Below are 15,548 nucleotides of genomic sequence, written 5' to 3' on the forward strand. Positions count from 1 at the left end.
TTGGCCTAATGGTGAAATACCTGCGCGGCTTCCTTCCTCACCGGCAACTGAGTTAGGAAGGAAGCCTGTATCTTTGTAGTGACTTGGTTTATTGATACACCATCCAAAGTTTAATTAATAACTTCAAAGGGATATTCAATGTCTGTTTTATTTGTTTCTTTACCGATCTACAAATAGGTGCCCTTCTTTGCTAGGCATTGGAAACCCTCCCTGGTCTTTGTGGTTGAATATGTGTTTGAAATTCCCTGCTTGACTGAAGGACCTTGCAGATAATGTGTGGGCTACAGAGATGAGGTAGTGTGGGGATTTTCCAGTGCATGCGTTATGCATCTCAGAGTAGTAAGCATAATCAATATAGGGTTAACCATTAGACGTGTAAGCAGAATCCATGTGATTGTCCAAAGCTGGATCAACACAGGCCTAGCCATTCTGGGTCATGCCTGGTCTTGTGAAGGCCATTGTGTAACGGCGTTCGTCTGTTGAAAGAGGAGCGGACCAAAATGCAGCGTGGTGGTTACTCATGTTCTTTAATGAAGAAGAACAAACGAACAAATACAAAACAACAAACGTAACGCGAAAATCTATACAGCCTATCTTGTAACAACTAACACAGAGACAGGAACAATCACCCACAAACACACAGTGAAACCCAGGCTACCTAAATATGGTTCCCAATCAGAGACAACGAGAATCACTTGACTCTGATTGAGAACCGCCTCAGGCAGCCATAGACTATGCTAGACACCCCACAAAACCCTAAGACAAAAACGCACCACAAAAACCCATGTCACACCCTGGCCTGACCAAATAAATGAAGACAAACATAATATACTACGACCACCCCTAAAGTGCGGACTCCCGGACGCACGTCAAAACAATAGGGAGGGTCCGGGTGGGCGTCTGTCCATGGTGGCGGCTCCGGCGCGGGACGTGGACCCCACTCTATCAATGTCTTAGTTCCTCCCCCTCGCGTCCTAGGATAGTCTACCCTCGCCGCCGACCATGGCCTAGTAGTCCTCACCCAGAACCCCACGGGACTGAGGGGCAGCTCGGGACTGAGGGGCAGCTCGGCACTGAGGGGCAGCTCGGCACTGAGGGGCAGCTCGGCACTGAGGGGAAGCCCGGCACTGAGGGGAAGCCCGGCACTGAGGGGAAGCCCGGCACTGAGGGGAAGCCCGGCACTGAGGGGAAGCCCGGCACTGAGAGGAAGCTCAGGCAGGTAGTTGGATCCGGCAGATCCTGGCTGACTGGCGGATCTAGAAGAGTCTGGTTGACTGGCAGATCTGGAAGAGTCTGGTTGACTGGCAGATCTGGAAGAGTCTGGTTGACTGGCAGGTCTGGAAGAGTCTGGCTGACTGGCAGATCTGGAAGAGTCTGGCTGACTGGCAGATCTGGAAGAGTCTGGCTGACTGGCGGATCCTGGCAGACTGACGGATCTGCTGGCTGCTCCATGTAGACTGGCAGCTCTGGCTGCTCCATGCAGACTGACAGCTCCGGCAGCTCCATGCAGACTGGCATCCCTGGCTGCTCCATGCAGACTGACAACCCTGGCTGCTCCATGCAGACTGACAACCCTGGCTGCTCCATGCAGACTGACATCTCTGGCTGCTCCATGCAGACTGACAGCTCTGGCTGCTCCATACAGACTGACAGCTCTGGCTGCTCCATGCAGACTGACAGCTCTGGCTGCTCCATGCAGGCTGGCAGCTCAGGCTGCTCCATGCAGACTGACAGCTCAGGCTGCTCCATGCAGGCTGGCAGCTCAGGCTGCTCCATGCAGGCTGGCAGCTCAGGCTGCTCCATGCAGGCTGGCAGCTCAGGCTGCTCCATGCAGGCTGGCAGCTCAGGCTGCTCCATGCAGGCTGGCAGCTCAGGCTGCTCCATGCAGGCTGGCAGCTCTGGCTGCGCTGAACAGGCTGGCAGCTCTGGCTGCGCTGAACAGGCAGGAGACTCCAGCAGCGCTGTAGAGGAGGAAGGCTCTGGCAGCGCTGAACATGCGGGAGACTCCGGCAGCGCAGGAGAGGAGGAAGGCTCTGGCTGCGCTAAACAGGCGGGAGACTCCAGCAGCGCTGTAGAGGAGGAAGGCTCTGGCTGCGCTGAACAGGCGGGAGACTCCGGCAGCGCAGGAGAGGAGGAAAGCTCTGGCTGCGCTGAACAGACGGGAGGCTCCGGCAACGCTAAACAGGCGGGAGACTCCGACAGCACTGGAGAGGAGAAAGGCTCTGGCTGCGCTGAACAGGCGAGGCGCACTGAAGGCCTGGTGCATGGTGCTGGAACTGGTGGTACTGGGCCGAGGACACGCACAGGAAGCCTGGTGCGGGGAGCTGCCACCGGAGGACTGGTGTGTGAAGGTGGCACAGGATGGACCGGACCGTGAAGGCGTACTGGAGAGCCTGAGAGCAGGGCTGGCACAGGACGTGTAAGGCTAGGGAGGTGCACAGGAGGCCTGGTGCGTGAGGCTGGCACAATCTTCACCAGCCGACTAACATGCACCTCAGGACGAGTATGGAGCGCTGACCCAGGTGCCATCAAATCCCCGACACGCTCCGTCGGGCGAATATCTTGCATACTACGCCAAATCAACTGCTCTCTCTCTTCACTCTCCTCCAATTCTATTAACACCTCCTCGAGTGTCTCCTCATCTCCCATCCGTGCACTCTCCTCCATTCTGTCCAATAATTCCTCGACCCTCTCAGACTCAGCCCTCAGCTTCGCCGATAGCTCCGATAACATCCCTGGCTCCTTATGGTAAACAGGGGGAGTTGGCTCAGGTCTGACTCCTGACTCTGCCAAACTCTCCCTGAGCCCCCCCCCCAATAAATTTTTGGGGCTGACTCTCGGGCTTCCTTCCGCGCCGCCGTGCTTTTCTCTCCAACTCCATTCTCCTATAACCCTCTTCGCACTGCTCCAGCGAATCCCAGGCGGGCTCCGGCACTCTCCCTGGGTCGACCGCCCACCTGTCTATTTCCTCCCAAGTAGTGTAGTCCCGATATTGTTGCTCCTGCTGCCGCTGTTGCTTCTCCTCATACCAACGCCTCTCAGCTCTCGCCGCCTCCAGTTCTTCTTTGGGGCGGCGATATTCTCCAGGCTGATCCCAGGGTCCTTCTCCGAACAATTCATCCTCCCATGTCCATTCCTCTCTTTGTTGCTTCTGCTGTCGCTGCCTGTCACCACGCTGCTTGGTCCTGGTGTGGTGGGTGATTCTGTAACGGCGTTCGTCTGTTGAAAGAGGAGCGGACCAAAATGCAGAGTGGTGGTTACTCATGTTCTTTAATGATGAAGAACAAACAAACAAATACAAAACAACAAACGTAACGCGAAAACCTATACAGCCTATCTTGTAACAACTAACACAGAAACAGGAACAATCACCCACAAACACACAGTGAAACCCAGGCTACCTAAATATGGTTCCCAATCAGAGACAACGAGAATCACCTGACTCTGATTGAGAACCGCCTCAGGCAGCCATAGACTATGCTAGACACCCCACAAAACCCTAAGACAAAAACGCACCACAAAAACCCATGTCACACCCTGGCCTGACCAAATAAATGAAGACAAACATAATATACTACGACCAAGGCGTGACACATTGGTTAATCAGTTATAGGCACCATTAGACATGCACCTGTATTAGGAAGGTTTGTGTGTATTAATTAAGTACTATTAGACATGCACCTGTATTAGGAACATGTGTATTCTTTTTTGTATTGATACTATGGTGACGCCACCAATATAATCTAAGATGGGCGTAAATAAATCAGAAGTGGGCGTAAACAAGTCAGAAGTGAGACTGAAAGATAATGGTGGCGAAAGGCTATTAATCATTTACATAAAGAGGAGTGACTATGTATGTTATGTAAGGATGAAACTGTATAAAATGAGTGTGCTAAGACTGGGAAGATCAGTTGGCTAATGGGCCAGCTCGGCTTGTTACTTTGTAATAAAGTCTATTTGAATTTACAAGTTCCGGTATCTGAAAAATATTATTGGATGAATATTTCCACGACAGTAGTTATTCAAAAATTCTGTTAAACACATATTCCACAAAGAGGGAATCCATGCAACGTATGTGACTTGTTAAGCAACTCATATCATATTTAGGCTTGCCATGACAAAGAGGTTGAATAGTTATTGACTCAAGACATGTCACCTTTTCATTTATAATTAGTAAAAATTTAGAAAAACACAATTCCACCTTGACATTATGGGGTATTGTGTAGAGGCCAGTGGCAAAAAAACTCTACATTCAATACATTTTAAATTCAATGTAACACAACAAAATGTGGATAAAGTAAAGGGGTGTGAATACTTTCTGAAGGCACTGTAGGCTATCTACCTGATACCCCTTTATATAGCCAAGTTCACATTACTCAGTGTTTCTCTTATTATGTGTTTTACTTTTCTTTTAGTTATTTTCTTTCTCTCTGTTTTGTTGTTTATGAAGCATGTGACAAATAAAATTAGATTTGATTTATCCATCTCTCTTGACTTTGTTTACTCATCTTTCTACTTGTGTCTAAGTGCTGTGGTGTATGCGCATTCAATCACACGAGAGGGACCTGTCAGCAAACCATGTCTTATCACAAGGAAAGGCCCATTCTTGGAAAGTCCCCAACACTACAGAGCTCTAGGTGGCCCAATGTTTTCCGGTGTACTTGTATAATGATTTATGTGTGTTTCTAAGGATGCACATGCTATCTCTCTCGGTAGAGAACACTGTCCCTTTAATATACTCTGCTTTCCTAAGTATGAAGCATAATACTGTTTTTCTAAGTATACCCCAAAATGCAGATACACAGGATGTCGGTATCTAAGTGTGATTTCCTGTTGCAACAACAAACCCTTTACCAAAAGGTCCCTTGTATTGTCAGTATTCACATTTCCCTTAACACAAGGTGTATTTAATATCTCAAATTTTAAATCAAATTATAATTCCTATCAACATTTCCCAACCCAACAATAGTAGCCTATTCTCATAATACTGCTGGCACAAGTCTACCAGTTCTAAAGTTTTCATTTTGTTCCTCTTCTCATTATAAGCAGAGACAAGACTACAACTACATTTCAAGCAACATCATATGTATCTATACACCCTTGGTAGATCTCTCCACACAACATCCTTCTGTACACCCTCTTTGTTCCCATCTCTTATGTGCATTTCTACAACCCATAACTCCTCTTTATTCCCACACCTTCAAAATCACATAAACATATTTAAATCGAATTCTTTGAGACTCTAAAAGGACACTAAGAATTACACACACCCTCATTCTAATAGATTGTAGTATGATGAATACAATCAATTACCATACATTGAATAAAATTAGAACACTATGTCAACAGACAAATGTATAACTCTTGAACAGGATAAAAGATTAAGACTGTGGAGGTGAGAAAAGGAAGCTGTTCAAGATTTATTAGCTCCTGAGTAAAGCCAGAGAGAGCATGTCTGCTAGAATTGCAGACAGCTCACTGAGGATGGTAACTTGGAAGGCATCTTTCCAGATGGCAGTCCACGTTTGACTGGCAGAGGGTTTTGTATGTTCAGTTGATGGTGACATTACACAGACCCGGAACTCTTCATACAGCAACATTATCTTTATGGCTGTTTTGTTCTTTAGTGTTTCATAGCCAACTTCATGTCATGCAGGACAATATAATGTACACTTTTTGAGCTCTCACATTGTTCTTCAAAGATTTCCTAGAGAATGTATTTTATTGTGTATCATTTTGACCCATTCAATTATAATCATTTTTATTACCGCTCAAACTCTGATTTACGAAAGGAAGACTTGCGATTAACAGGCTGTAATAAATTCCTCACCCCTCTTTGGTTCCGCACTCTTGAGTTTCTCCCGCTGTATCTGACCTCATGCTTTACGCAGTGCGGTCGTCGAGTTGATAATCCGTGTCAGTAATCTCTTTTAACAATTTATTTCAGAAAGACAGATCAAACACACCATTTCCCCTGACGTGGAGTACAGACCGGTAGGTCATTCTATTGTTATATGTTAATTAGCCATATGGATAACTTTTTTTACTTGCTGGCTAGCTAGTTGCTTGCTGGCTAGCTAGCGTTAATGTAACTTAAGTTCTGTCGGAGTTTCATTCGCACACATTTGATTGTTAACGATAGCTTGGCGAGAGTGACATTTATACTTCAGTTTTCATACGAGCCTTGATTTGGTAGCTTGTCGAATGTTTTTATCCTGACACTCCAGTTTCGTTTCTTGGCTATTGGCTAGCCACTTTCGTTTTGCTAAACCATTTGGAAGAAAATATTGCTGACGCGTTAGCCAGGTTAGACAGGCCAGTGACCACATTCAAGTTGTTACTGACCTATTCTTCCATTTTAGCACATTGCGCTCTGTTCCTGCCGAGATGAATTAGTATATCTACATTAAGGATTTGTATGTTCTTCTATCTCGCAAATATAGATCGAGTCCTGTAGTTGAGTTATATTTGACTTTTTATCAGCACACCTCGGTGACGCCAGTCAATCAGCTACACCACCTTTCACATGCTCGTGCATCATCAACAAAGACGAATGGTGAGACTGATAGTCGGCTTCATTTTCAAGTCTTGTGTTGGTAAAGAATGGATTTGGCAATATATTTGTATGGTCAAACTGTGTGACATGATATTGTGAAACATTGCACCGTTAAACGTGAGCAGGAGTCTATTTTATGGAATTGATTGGGATCAATGCCAATTGTCAATCGAGCATGGCAAAATGAGATTGAGTCTTGACTTAAATGGGTGCTGTAAAGTCAAACTGACAGATGTAGAGTGTGGTATAGCAGCTAGATAATGCATTATCTCGATATTATTTTAAAAAACATAGCTGATATCTGCTTCTGTCCCTTGCAGCCCCGTATTTGCAGTGACTGGTGTTGTTGAGCCACCTTGTGGTGTTTGCACACAGTGTTTCCCCCCCTGCCTCCCTCTCTCTTTCTCCATCTGCTCTGTCGCTCTTTTTTCTCTCACTCTTTCTCGGTTGTTAGGGTGTTTGACACTTGAGGTCTGCCACTATGCAGCCTGGAGGAGCACACAATGGTAGGCAATGGGTTATCAGCTCTTTATTCATCCTCATTCATTCATTCCTCAGCATCCTCTCTTTCTTCCTTTCATTGTCATTCATTCATTCTCTCATCCTCATGTAGCTGTGTGTGGCCAGAGCCTGCTGTCCAACTCCCTTAGGGTGTATCTGAACAACAAGAACAGACTGCAGCCCATAATCGGTCAGGAACAACTCTGTGTTTTTGTAAATGATACGACTGTGTTTTAGACCAATGTGTGTACTTTAGACCTGTGTGTACTTCACGTGTGTGTGTCTTTAGGTCTGGGCTGTGTGACAGAGTGTGTGACACTCGGCAGGGACTCTGAGGCGGTGTACCTGTGTGAGGTGTGTCTGTGTCGTCTCAGTAAGGCTGATGTCAGGAGCCATATCATGGGGAGTCTCCACCGATACAACTACATTGTGAGTGTGGGATGTGTGTTTCTGGATCTGTGCTCTTTACTCACAAGCTACTTAATGATTCTGATGTCTTATTGTAATACCTGTACGGTTAAACCACACCTCTTTACACCAGGGTTTCTCAATCCTGGTCCCAGGGACACAAAGGGGTGCATTTTTTTTGTGCCCTAGAATTAACACACCACATTCTTATCAAAGGCTTGATGAGTATTTTTTTAAATCTGGTGTTTTAGTGCTAGGACAAAAACAAAAATGCGCACCCCGTTGGGGAATGCGAAACACTGCTCTACACAATCACTGACCTACAACTAGCCTAATACAGCTGCATGTATACCACTTGTGTGTTTCCTCTCTCCTGTGGCTGTCGTTGTATAGAAAGTCCATCACCCTCACTTTGTGTCAGAGTGGAAGCAGAGTCCTCCTGACCTGTCCAAGCTGGCCCGGCCTCTTATGGAGATGGCTCAAATACTAGAGAAGAGAGAAGGAACCGGGGACGTACAGGTATGTGTGTGTCTGTGCATGCTGGGGTGATGTGTGTGTGTGTGTGTGTGTGTGTGTGTGTGCGTGCAAATCTCCTCTGTCCTGTCTTTCTGTTAGGTGCTGAAGTTGGATGCTGCCATGTATGATGATATGACAACACACAGCGAGAGTGATGGTCAGTCCATATTCTCTCCTCCTTCATCCATCAGTTTTTTTTTTTCTCTTTGTACCAGTCGGCGTCACTCACGCTGTCCGCCCCCCCGGATCTATCGTTCTCTCTCTCTCTCCTCCAGCTCTCATCCTCTTGCATGCCATCAGGACTGGGAGGGAGCAGAGAGATCTTCAGAGCCAATCAGTGAAGCAATCAGTCCAGTCGGAGTATCTTACCATCCAGTCACAGAGAACCGTGATATCGCCTCGGAGGCTCTCCGTCCAACCAGAGAGGCCTGTTGTCCAGCTTGACAACCGAACCGTCCTATGGAGGAGTCCGACCACCCAGAGTCGGAACTCATCTAGCCAATCGGAGAAGTCCCCTGTGTTGCAGCAGAGTGTCTCTATCCAATCACGGCTTAGTTCGTTGGAGGAGGAGGAGTTTCTCCATGGAAGCAAGCCACTGGTTGGTGAGTGTATGACCTCATGGGATGATGCGCCAACTTTGTTAATGGGTGGTTAAAGACATTGGGTACAACTATGTTGGAAATAACCTTTTGACAGTTAGTTTAAAGCCCCAATGCAGCTGTTTTCATCCCCATGTCAAATAATTTCTGGATAACAATTAAGTACCTTCCTGTGATTTTGTTTTCAATCAAAATTGAAAAAAATATACAAAAATAGCTTCTTGGCAAGAGCAATTTCTCAAGCAAGAGCAGTCATTTTGCTAGGACTGTCTGGGAGTGGTCGAAGTGGGGGAGGGGAAAAACACGAAAACTAGCTGTTATTGGCAGACTGGTTTGGAACTCTTTCTTATTGGTCTACTAACTAATTTACCGGATGGTGATGTCACCAGGCAGGCCAAAACTACATCCCACCAAAACAGGCTGAAATGACAGGCGGTCTTTTCAAACAGCTCTTGCACTAAAAGGGCATTATCATCATTTTCACATTAGTATTCCAACTCCTAGTGTGGAAATGTACATAAAAACACAGGAAAGTCACATTTTTGACGGCACTGGCCCTTTAATTCATTTTAATGATTTACGTCCCCTGAATCATTCCCTGCTACACACATTGTGTTTTCTTTATTTTGCCTATAGAAAAATGTATCTAACTTTTTACTAACATTTATCACTCTTCTTTGTGAGTGTCTTTCTCTCGTTGCCTCTTTCTCTCTCCCTCGCTCTCTTCGTCTCCTTTTGTCTCTCACTTAAGGTGCTTCACTGAAGCGTCCTGCCTCATCATGGCAGCATGACCCCTCTCTTTCCCCGACCCCAAATGTCACAGCTGGAAGTCAGACGTCTCTGGGCGGGCCTGAGGGGAAGGGGGCGGGACTGCAGGGGGTTCCTGCAAAGCTGATTCGCTGTGAGCCGGTGTTCAAGGTCAGTCTATCTATGACGGACGGCCCCTGGCTGTTGGAGAGGAACTCCTTCAGCCTGGAAACCTCCCCCTCCTCCCTCAGACACGCCTCACCCCTTCACTCCCCCACCGTAGATGCCTCACTCCAACCCTCTCCCGCTCCCTCACGTTTGCTTGGCCAGCCGGGAAACTCAGTTGCCGCAAGACTCGGAAACACACATGAAAATAGACACACTCCGGGACATGCACACACTTCGACTATGAGACTGAGCCCAGCCATACCTGATCAGCAGCTGACTATGGGAGACGACACCGAGAAAGACCGTCTGTATCTCGGAGGGGAACAGAGGTTCACCGACTATGCTTTGTACGATGGCAGAGAGAAAAACACAACTGACCTGGTTTACCTCAGGAGAGAGCAGGACCGAACTGACCATCTGTATTCAGAAAATAACCGACTCACTGACACAAAGTTCCATGTCCGAGTGGGGCAGAACAACCGACAAGGCAGTATTTACCCCGGTCTAGCCTGTGCCAGAGACATCATTGACAGGTCTGTTGCCGGGCCGATTCTCTTCACTACCGGCCGTCTCTTGAAGGAGAGCTTGACAGACACTCCTCTAATGGAAGAAGAACAGGAGGAGGAGAGGGGGAATGAGTGTCATTCTGGGGCACAGAGGCTTGCAGAGGATGACAGGACAACTGACAGTCTGTACTCTACTGGAGAGAGGATAACAGACAGTGGGTTTTCCACAGGAAGCAGGTCAACTGACAAAATGTACCAAACAGGAGAACGATCAACTGACAATCAGTCTTTTACAACAGAAGTGACAACTGGCCGTTGGTATGCTACAGGAGAGGAGCTAACTGACCGTCAGTTGATGGAGGAAGAGGAGCGATGCAGAGCTGAAATTCAGAATGGAGTTGGGCTCATCGTGGAGGTCATGGTGGAGGAGGGGGAGAGAGAGGAAGGAAAGGATGGAGAGAGGGAGGAGAACTCAGACTTTTACCACCAACAGTATTTGCAAGGCCAGCCTCCACAACGGCACCAGGCGCAGGGGTTCACAGGAACTCATAGGGGCGCCGTAGGGCTTCATATGGTTGACACAGCAGATCTCAGACATGACATAGCCCTTCATAGAGATCAGGCAGGGCCAGCCCTTCACCGAGAAGAGATGAGCAGTCGTATGGGTGACATAGCAGCCATGCAGCAGGTGCAGTTATGTGAGGCTGAGTACAGAGAAGCATGGGCCTATGGAGGCACACAGCTGACCCCTGACACCTCTAGATCAGGTCTGCAGGAGTATGAGACTGACCCTGGCTCCTACTTGCCATTCCCAGAGGGCCACAGAATAAACTGTGACCCCTACCAAGTGGTTTCTGATTGGTTTAGAACCACCCCTGGCCCGCACTTCGTTCACTCTAACCCTGACGAGTTTACACCCCAGGTCCTACCGTACCCCCACAATACAATGCCCCAGGGGATTGGACCCAATCCCCACTCTGGTCCCTTCCCCATGAAGATGAGGGGTGTGCAGTCACAGGAGTACAGAAGGCTCCCCAGCCCCCCATTTGTTATGGTGTCTAGACCCTGCCACCCTCAGCCCTTCTTTCCAGGACATGAAGGCTTTCTGTCCCCCCGACACGGCCCAGCCTTACCTCCCAGCCCTCCCCACTACAGAGGAGCCTACTTGGGCCACAGCCCTGCCCGGAGTCCCTGGGCAGCTCCAGGACCAGGACCTCCCTGGGTCTAATTACCACACACCATACATAAATCCACCAGGATAGTTATTTGTGGCAATTTAGACACTGTTGTTTTAGATGGACAGGTGTTTTGTGTGTTTTATACACTCTAGGTTCTATTGTTTTTATAGCTGTCTTAAACCAACAGTATCCCATCCATTGTATAAGTGCTGATTTTTAGGTACTTCCCCTGTATGATGTCATGAAATCTCATTGACAACTGTCAACGATTCAACTCACCGGTTCAATTCTGTTACCAATTCAGATTTATACAAGACTTGTTTGTTTTAAGTTGTTTGTCTCCTGCCGTCAAGTCAAGATGGAGCTGAGATGGATAAATAGACAACACGTTGAACACTGGCTAAATTTTATAATATTATGAACTCAGTTTGTGAAATGCTGCTTCAGCGACCAATTAGAGACATTATGAAGAAGGGAAATCTATTTTTCAACAACAAATACTTTGGTTAATGAAAATCTAAATGTAAATATAACCTAGGGTTTATTTTACACAATAAGGGGATCAATTAGGGGTTCAACATGGACCTTTCCAGAACTGTCTAGAAGGAGGCGCTGTATTCGTTTTCAGTTCGACCAGCTGAGGGAAGCAGAGCTGAATAAGTTGTTTAAAATGAGGTTCAGAAACACAACACTTAAAATAAACAGTATTATTTTCAAATGTTTTTCATACTTGCCAAGTGTGCTTCCTTCATGAAGTTGGGTTTATTTCAGTGTGACAACGGCTTTGGCCAGTGTTATATTTTGACTTTGGTTCACACACCTTTACATTGGCTTAATTGAGTAGATTTGATTCCATTTGTTGAATTATTAGTGTTAATTTGAAGATTATTCCCCAAAAATGTTTATGTGCAGCAGGTACGACAGACTTGGATTCGCCTCTTCCTATAGTCAGACTACGCGCTGCCCTTTTCTTTTTCAAGGAACTGTCGGGTCTCAACTCACTTTTGAAAAGTAGAATACACCAGGTGCAATTTTGACATTTTGTTGTGTATCAGCAGTTTCCCACTTATGACAGTCGCTCAATGAGCCCATGTCAGCAAAACATTTTAAGATTGCTAGGTAAGGTAGTTGAGCCAGGGGCCCTGACCTCCAGGGGGGCCTCCATTGATTTTTGTAATTTTGTCACTTTTACAGACACTATATATACACACACACAAAAGTATATGTGGATTTGGCTATTTCAGCCACACCTGTTGCTGACAGGTTTAAAATCGAGCACACAGCCGTTCAATCTCCATAGACAAACATTCGCAGTAGAATGGCCTTACTGAAGAGCTCAGTTACTTTCAGCGGGGCACTGTCATAGAGTTCCACATTCTCCAACAAGTCAGTTTGTCTAGAGCTACTCGGTCAATTGTAATTGCTGTTATTGTGAAGTGGAAACGTCTTGGAGAAACAACAGCTCGGCTGCGAAGTGGTAGGCCACACAAGCTCACAGAACGGGACCGCCGAGTGCTGTAGAGCGTAAAGATTGTCTGTCCCCTGTTGCAACACTCACTACAGAGTTCCAAACTGCCTCTGGAAGGAATGCCCGCACAAACTGTTTGGCGGGAGCGTCATGAAATGGGTTTCCATGGCCGAGCAGCCGCACGCACACAAGCCTAAGATCACCATGTGCAATACCAAGCGTCGTCTGGAGTGGTGTAAAGCTGCTATTGGACTGTGGAGCATTGAAAAGGAGTTTTTCTGGAGTGGTGAAGCGTGATTTACCATCTGGCAGTCCGATGGACGAATCTGGGTTTGGCGGATGACAGGAGAATGCTACCTGCCCCAATGCTTAGTGTCAAGTTTGGTGGTGGGGGAATAATGGCCTGGGGCTGTTTTTTACATGGTTCGGGCTAGGCCCCTTAGTTCCAGTGAAGGGAAACCTTAACACTACAGCATACAATGACATTCTAGATGATCATGTGCTTCCAACTTCGTGGCAACAGTTTGGGGAAGGTCCTTTCCTGTTTGAACATGACAATGCCCCTGTGCACAAAGCAAGGTCCATACAGAAATGGTTTGGAAGAACTTGATTGGCCTGCACAGAGCCCTGACCTCAACCCCATCGAACACCTTTGGAATGAATTGGTACGCCAGACCTAATCACCCAACTGGTAGCAAGTCTCCGCAGCAATGTTCCAACATCTAGTGGAATGCCTTCCCAGAAGAGTGGAGGCTATTATAGCAGCAAAGGGGGGACCAACTCCATATTAATACCCCTGATTTTGGAATGAGATGTTTGACGAGCAGGTGTCCACATACTTTTGGTCATATAGTGTATCATATGAACATGGCATAAGTCATGACAAAATGTGTAACTGAAACATGTCCTCTCCACCTCATGGTGAACTGTGTAGAATTCCAGGATATTACCTTTGAAACGACAAGATGTTCTCCACCTGAGGAGGAGGAGGGGGGAAATCATGATCAGCATGATCAAACTTTTCAAGCAGGTCTATAAAATGGTTAATGTAGCACAGCTGGAGTCAAGTTTTTTTTTTACCTGTTTTTCCATTGAATCACTTAATGCTGTATTCAAGTGTCTCATACTGTAGTTTATTTTCTAATTTGCTGCTGTATTTGAGTACATTATGGCCTTCGGGCTAATAAAGTCACAGTATCCATTGATCTCCTGCTCCAGTCATCTAATGCAGTGGCTCCCAATTTATTATTTTTTACCAAAGACAAACCAAATCTTACATGAAGTCATTGTCATTCTGTAGTAACGCCTGTTTTTTGATCTTATGAATTTCTGACCTTGGAAAACCCTTAGAGGGTTGGGAAACAAAACACTGATCTACTAATATCTTCCATAACATTATCCAGCTGTCATGTGAAGGCTTGAGAAGGAAGTACTGTACACACCTCAACGTTGCAACATAATCTACTTTATTGAATCTGGTTGTTCTCAGTAATATTATTTACATATTGAAATAGTGCAAACAAGTAAGGAAGCCAGATAAATGAGACAGTTCTCTAGCAAACAAGTAAGGAAGCCAGATAAATATGAGTCCTCTAGCAAACAAGTAAGGAAGCCAGATAAATGAGACAGTCCTCTAGCAAACAAGTAAGGAAGCCAGATAAATGAGACAGTCCTCTAGCAAACAAGTAAGGAAGCCAGATAAATGAGACAGTCCTCTAGCAAACAAGTAAGGAAGCCAGATAAATGAGACAGTCCTCTAGCAAACAAGTAAGGAAGCCTGATAAATGAGACAGTCCTCTAGCAAACAAGTAAGGAAGCCTGATAAATGAGACAGTCCTCTAGCAAACAAGTAAGGAAGCCAGATAAATATGAGAGTCCTCTAGCAAACATGTAAGGAAGCCAAATAAATGAGACAGTCCTCTAGCAAACAAGTAAGGAAGCCAGATAAATGAGACAGTCCTCTAGAAAACAAGTAAGGAAGCCAGATAAATGAGACAGTCCTCTAGCAAACAAGTAAGGAAGCCTGATAAATGAGACAGTCCTCTAGCAAACAAGTAAGGAAGCCTGATAAATGAGACAGTCCTCTAGCAAACAAGTAAGGAAGCCAGATAAATGAGACAGTCCTCTAGCAAACAAGTAAGGAAGCCTGATAAATGAGACAGTCCTCTAGCAAACAAGTAAGGAAGCCAGATAAATGAGAGAGTCCACTAGGTGTCACCCTATTACAAGTTCACTGAACGTGTGTGGAAGACACTGCATTTCCAGTCACGAAAACACAGCAAACTATCAAACCTTTGAAGTCAACATTTACTATTTTCATATGTATTACCTTAACCTTGTTACCTTGTTTGGTAAAGAAATTAAATACAAACCCTATTTCGCAGCGTGCTCAAACGCAATAAACTCAAAATTAATGCGATTGGACAGTTTTGTCAGAGCCTCAGAGAGTAACCAATAACATGGCTCTCATCAGAAACGCTGTGAATTAAAGGTGAAACAGGGTCAGGAAATATAAATATAATAATCATTGCTCTTCACCCATCCTGTTCCCTTATCATACGTTGCAATTCTAAGTAGAAGCATATGCTTGTCATACTAACAGCAATGATGGTTGTTAAAGTTCATGAACAGTCAAAATCATGTTTTTCATGGATTGGATGAAACCATATTAAAGTGTGATGACCAAAGTATGCCATGCCAAACACTTGGATTAAGGAGGCGGGATTATTAAGGGGATAGGATGACATCACCCTAACGCTTATTTTAATGCACCAATGGTAGCATGATATTCGCTTAATTTAAATAAGTACCACCTTGTAACCAACATTGGAGTGTTTGCGGAGGGGTCGTGGTTTATATAGCTTGATAGCTACTTGATAGCCACTCTACTTGTGCCAAAAT

General features: G+C 45.9%; 2 protein-coding genes across 7 annotated transcripts; one reads left to right on the top strand and one right to left on the bottom strand.

Annotated features, from left to right (window-relative positions):
- Positions 1-508: 508 nt before the first annotated feature.
- Positions 509-6,371, bottom strand: LOC139373660 (uncharacterized). The gene is made up of 2 exons (XM_071114473.1): positions 5,831-6,371; positions 509-3,219 (listed from the first exon to the last, which is right to left on the bottom strand). Exon 2 carries the CDS (start codon positions 2,731-2,733, stop codon positions 1,018-1,020), a length of 1,716 nt encoding a protein of 571 aa, XP_070970574.1. The 5' UTR covers positions 2,734-3,219; positions 5,831-6,371; the 3' UTR covers positions 509-1,017.
- Positions 5,843-11,901, top strand: LOC139373659 (uncharacterized). Of its 6 annotated transcripts, none has more exons than XM_071114469.1 (9): positions 5,843-5,994; positions 6,484-6,556; positions 6,877-7,062; positions 7,170-7,247; positions 7,347-7,486; positions 7,859-7,984; positions 8,081-8,138; positions 8,257-8,583; positions 9,332-11,901. In XM_071114469.1, the coding sequence occupies exons 3-9, from the start codon at positions 7,038-7,040 to the stop codon at positions 11,227-11,229; spliced, it is 2,652 nt and encodes an 883-aa protein (XP_070970570.1). In that variant the 5' UTR covers positions 5,843-5,994; positions 6,484-6,556; positions 6,877-7,037; the 3' UTR covers positions 11,230-11,901. The 6 variants fall into 6 exon arrangements, with proteins under 6 accessions (XP_070970570.1, XP_070970568.1, XP_070970569.1 ...); XM_071114467.1 differs by having other exon boundaries at positions 5,847-5,994; positions 6,444-6,556; XM_071114468.1 differs by lacking the exon at positions 6,484-6,556 and having other exon boundaries at positions 5,847-5,994.
- The last annotated feature ends 3,647 nt before the right edge of the window (positions 11,902-15,548 follow it).

The sequence above is a fragment of the Oncorhynchus clarkii genome, chromosome 18 (genome assembly GCF_045791955.1).
Source record: "Oncorhynchus clarkii lewisi isolate Uvic-CL-2024 chromosome 18, UVic_Ocla_1.0, whole genome shotgun sequence".
Taxonomy (NCBI): Eukaryota; Metazoa; Chordata; class Actinopteri; order Salmoniformes; family Salmonidae; genus Oncorhynchus; species Oncorhynchus clarkii.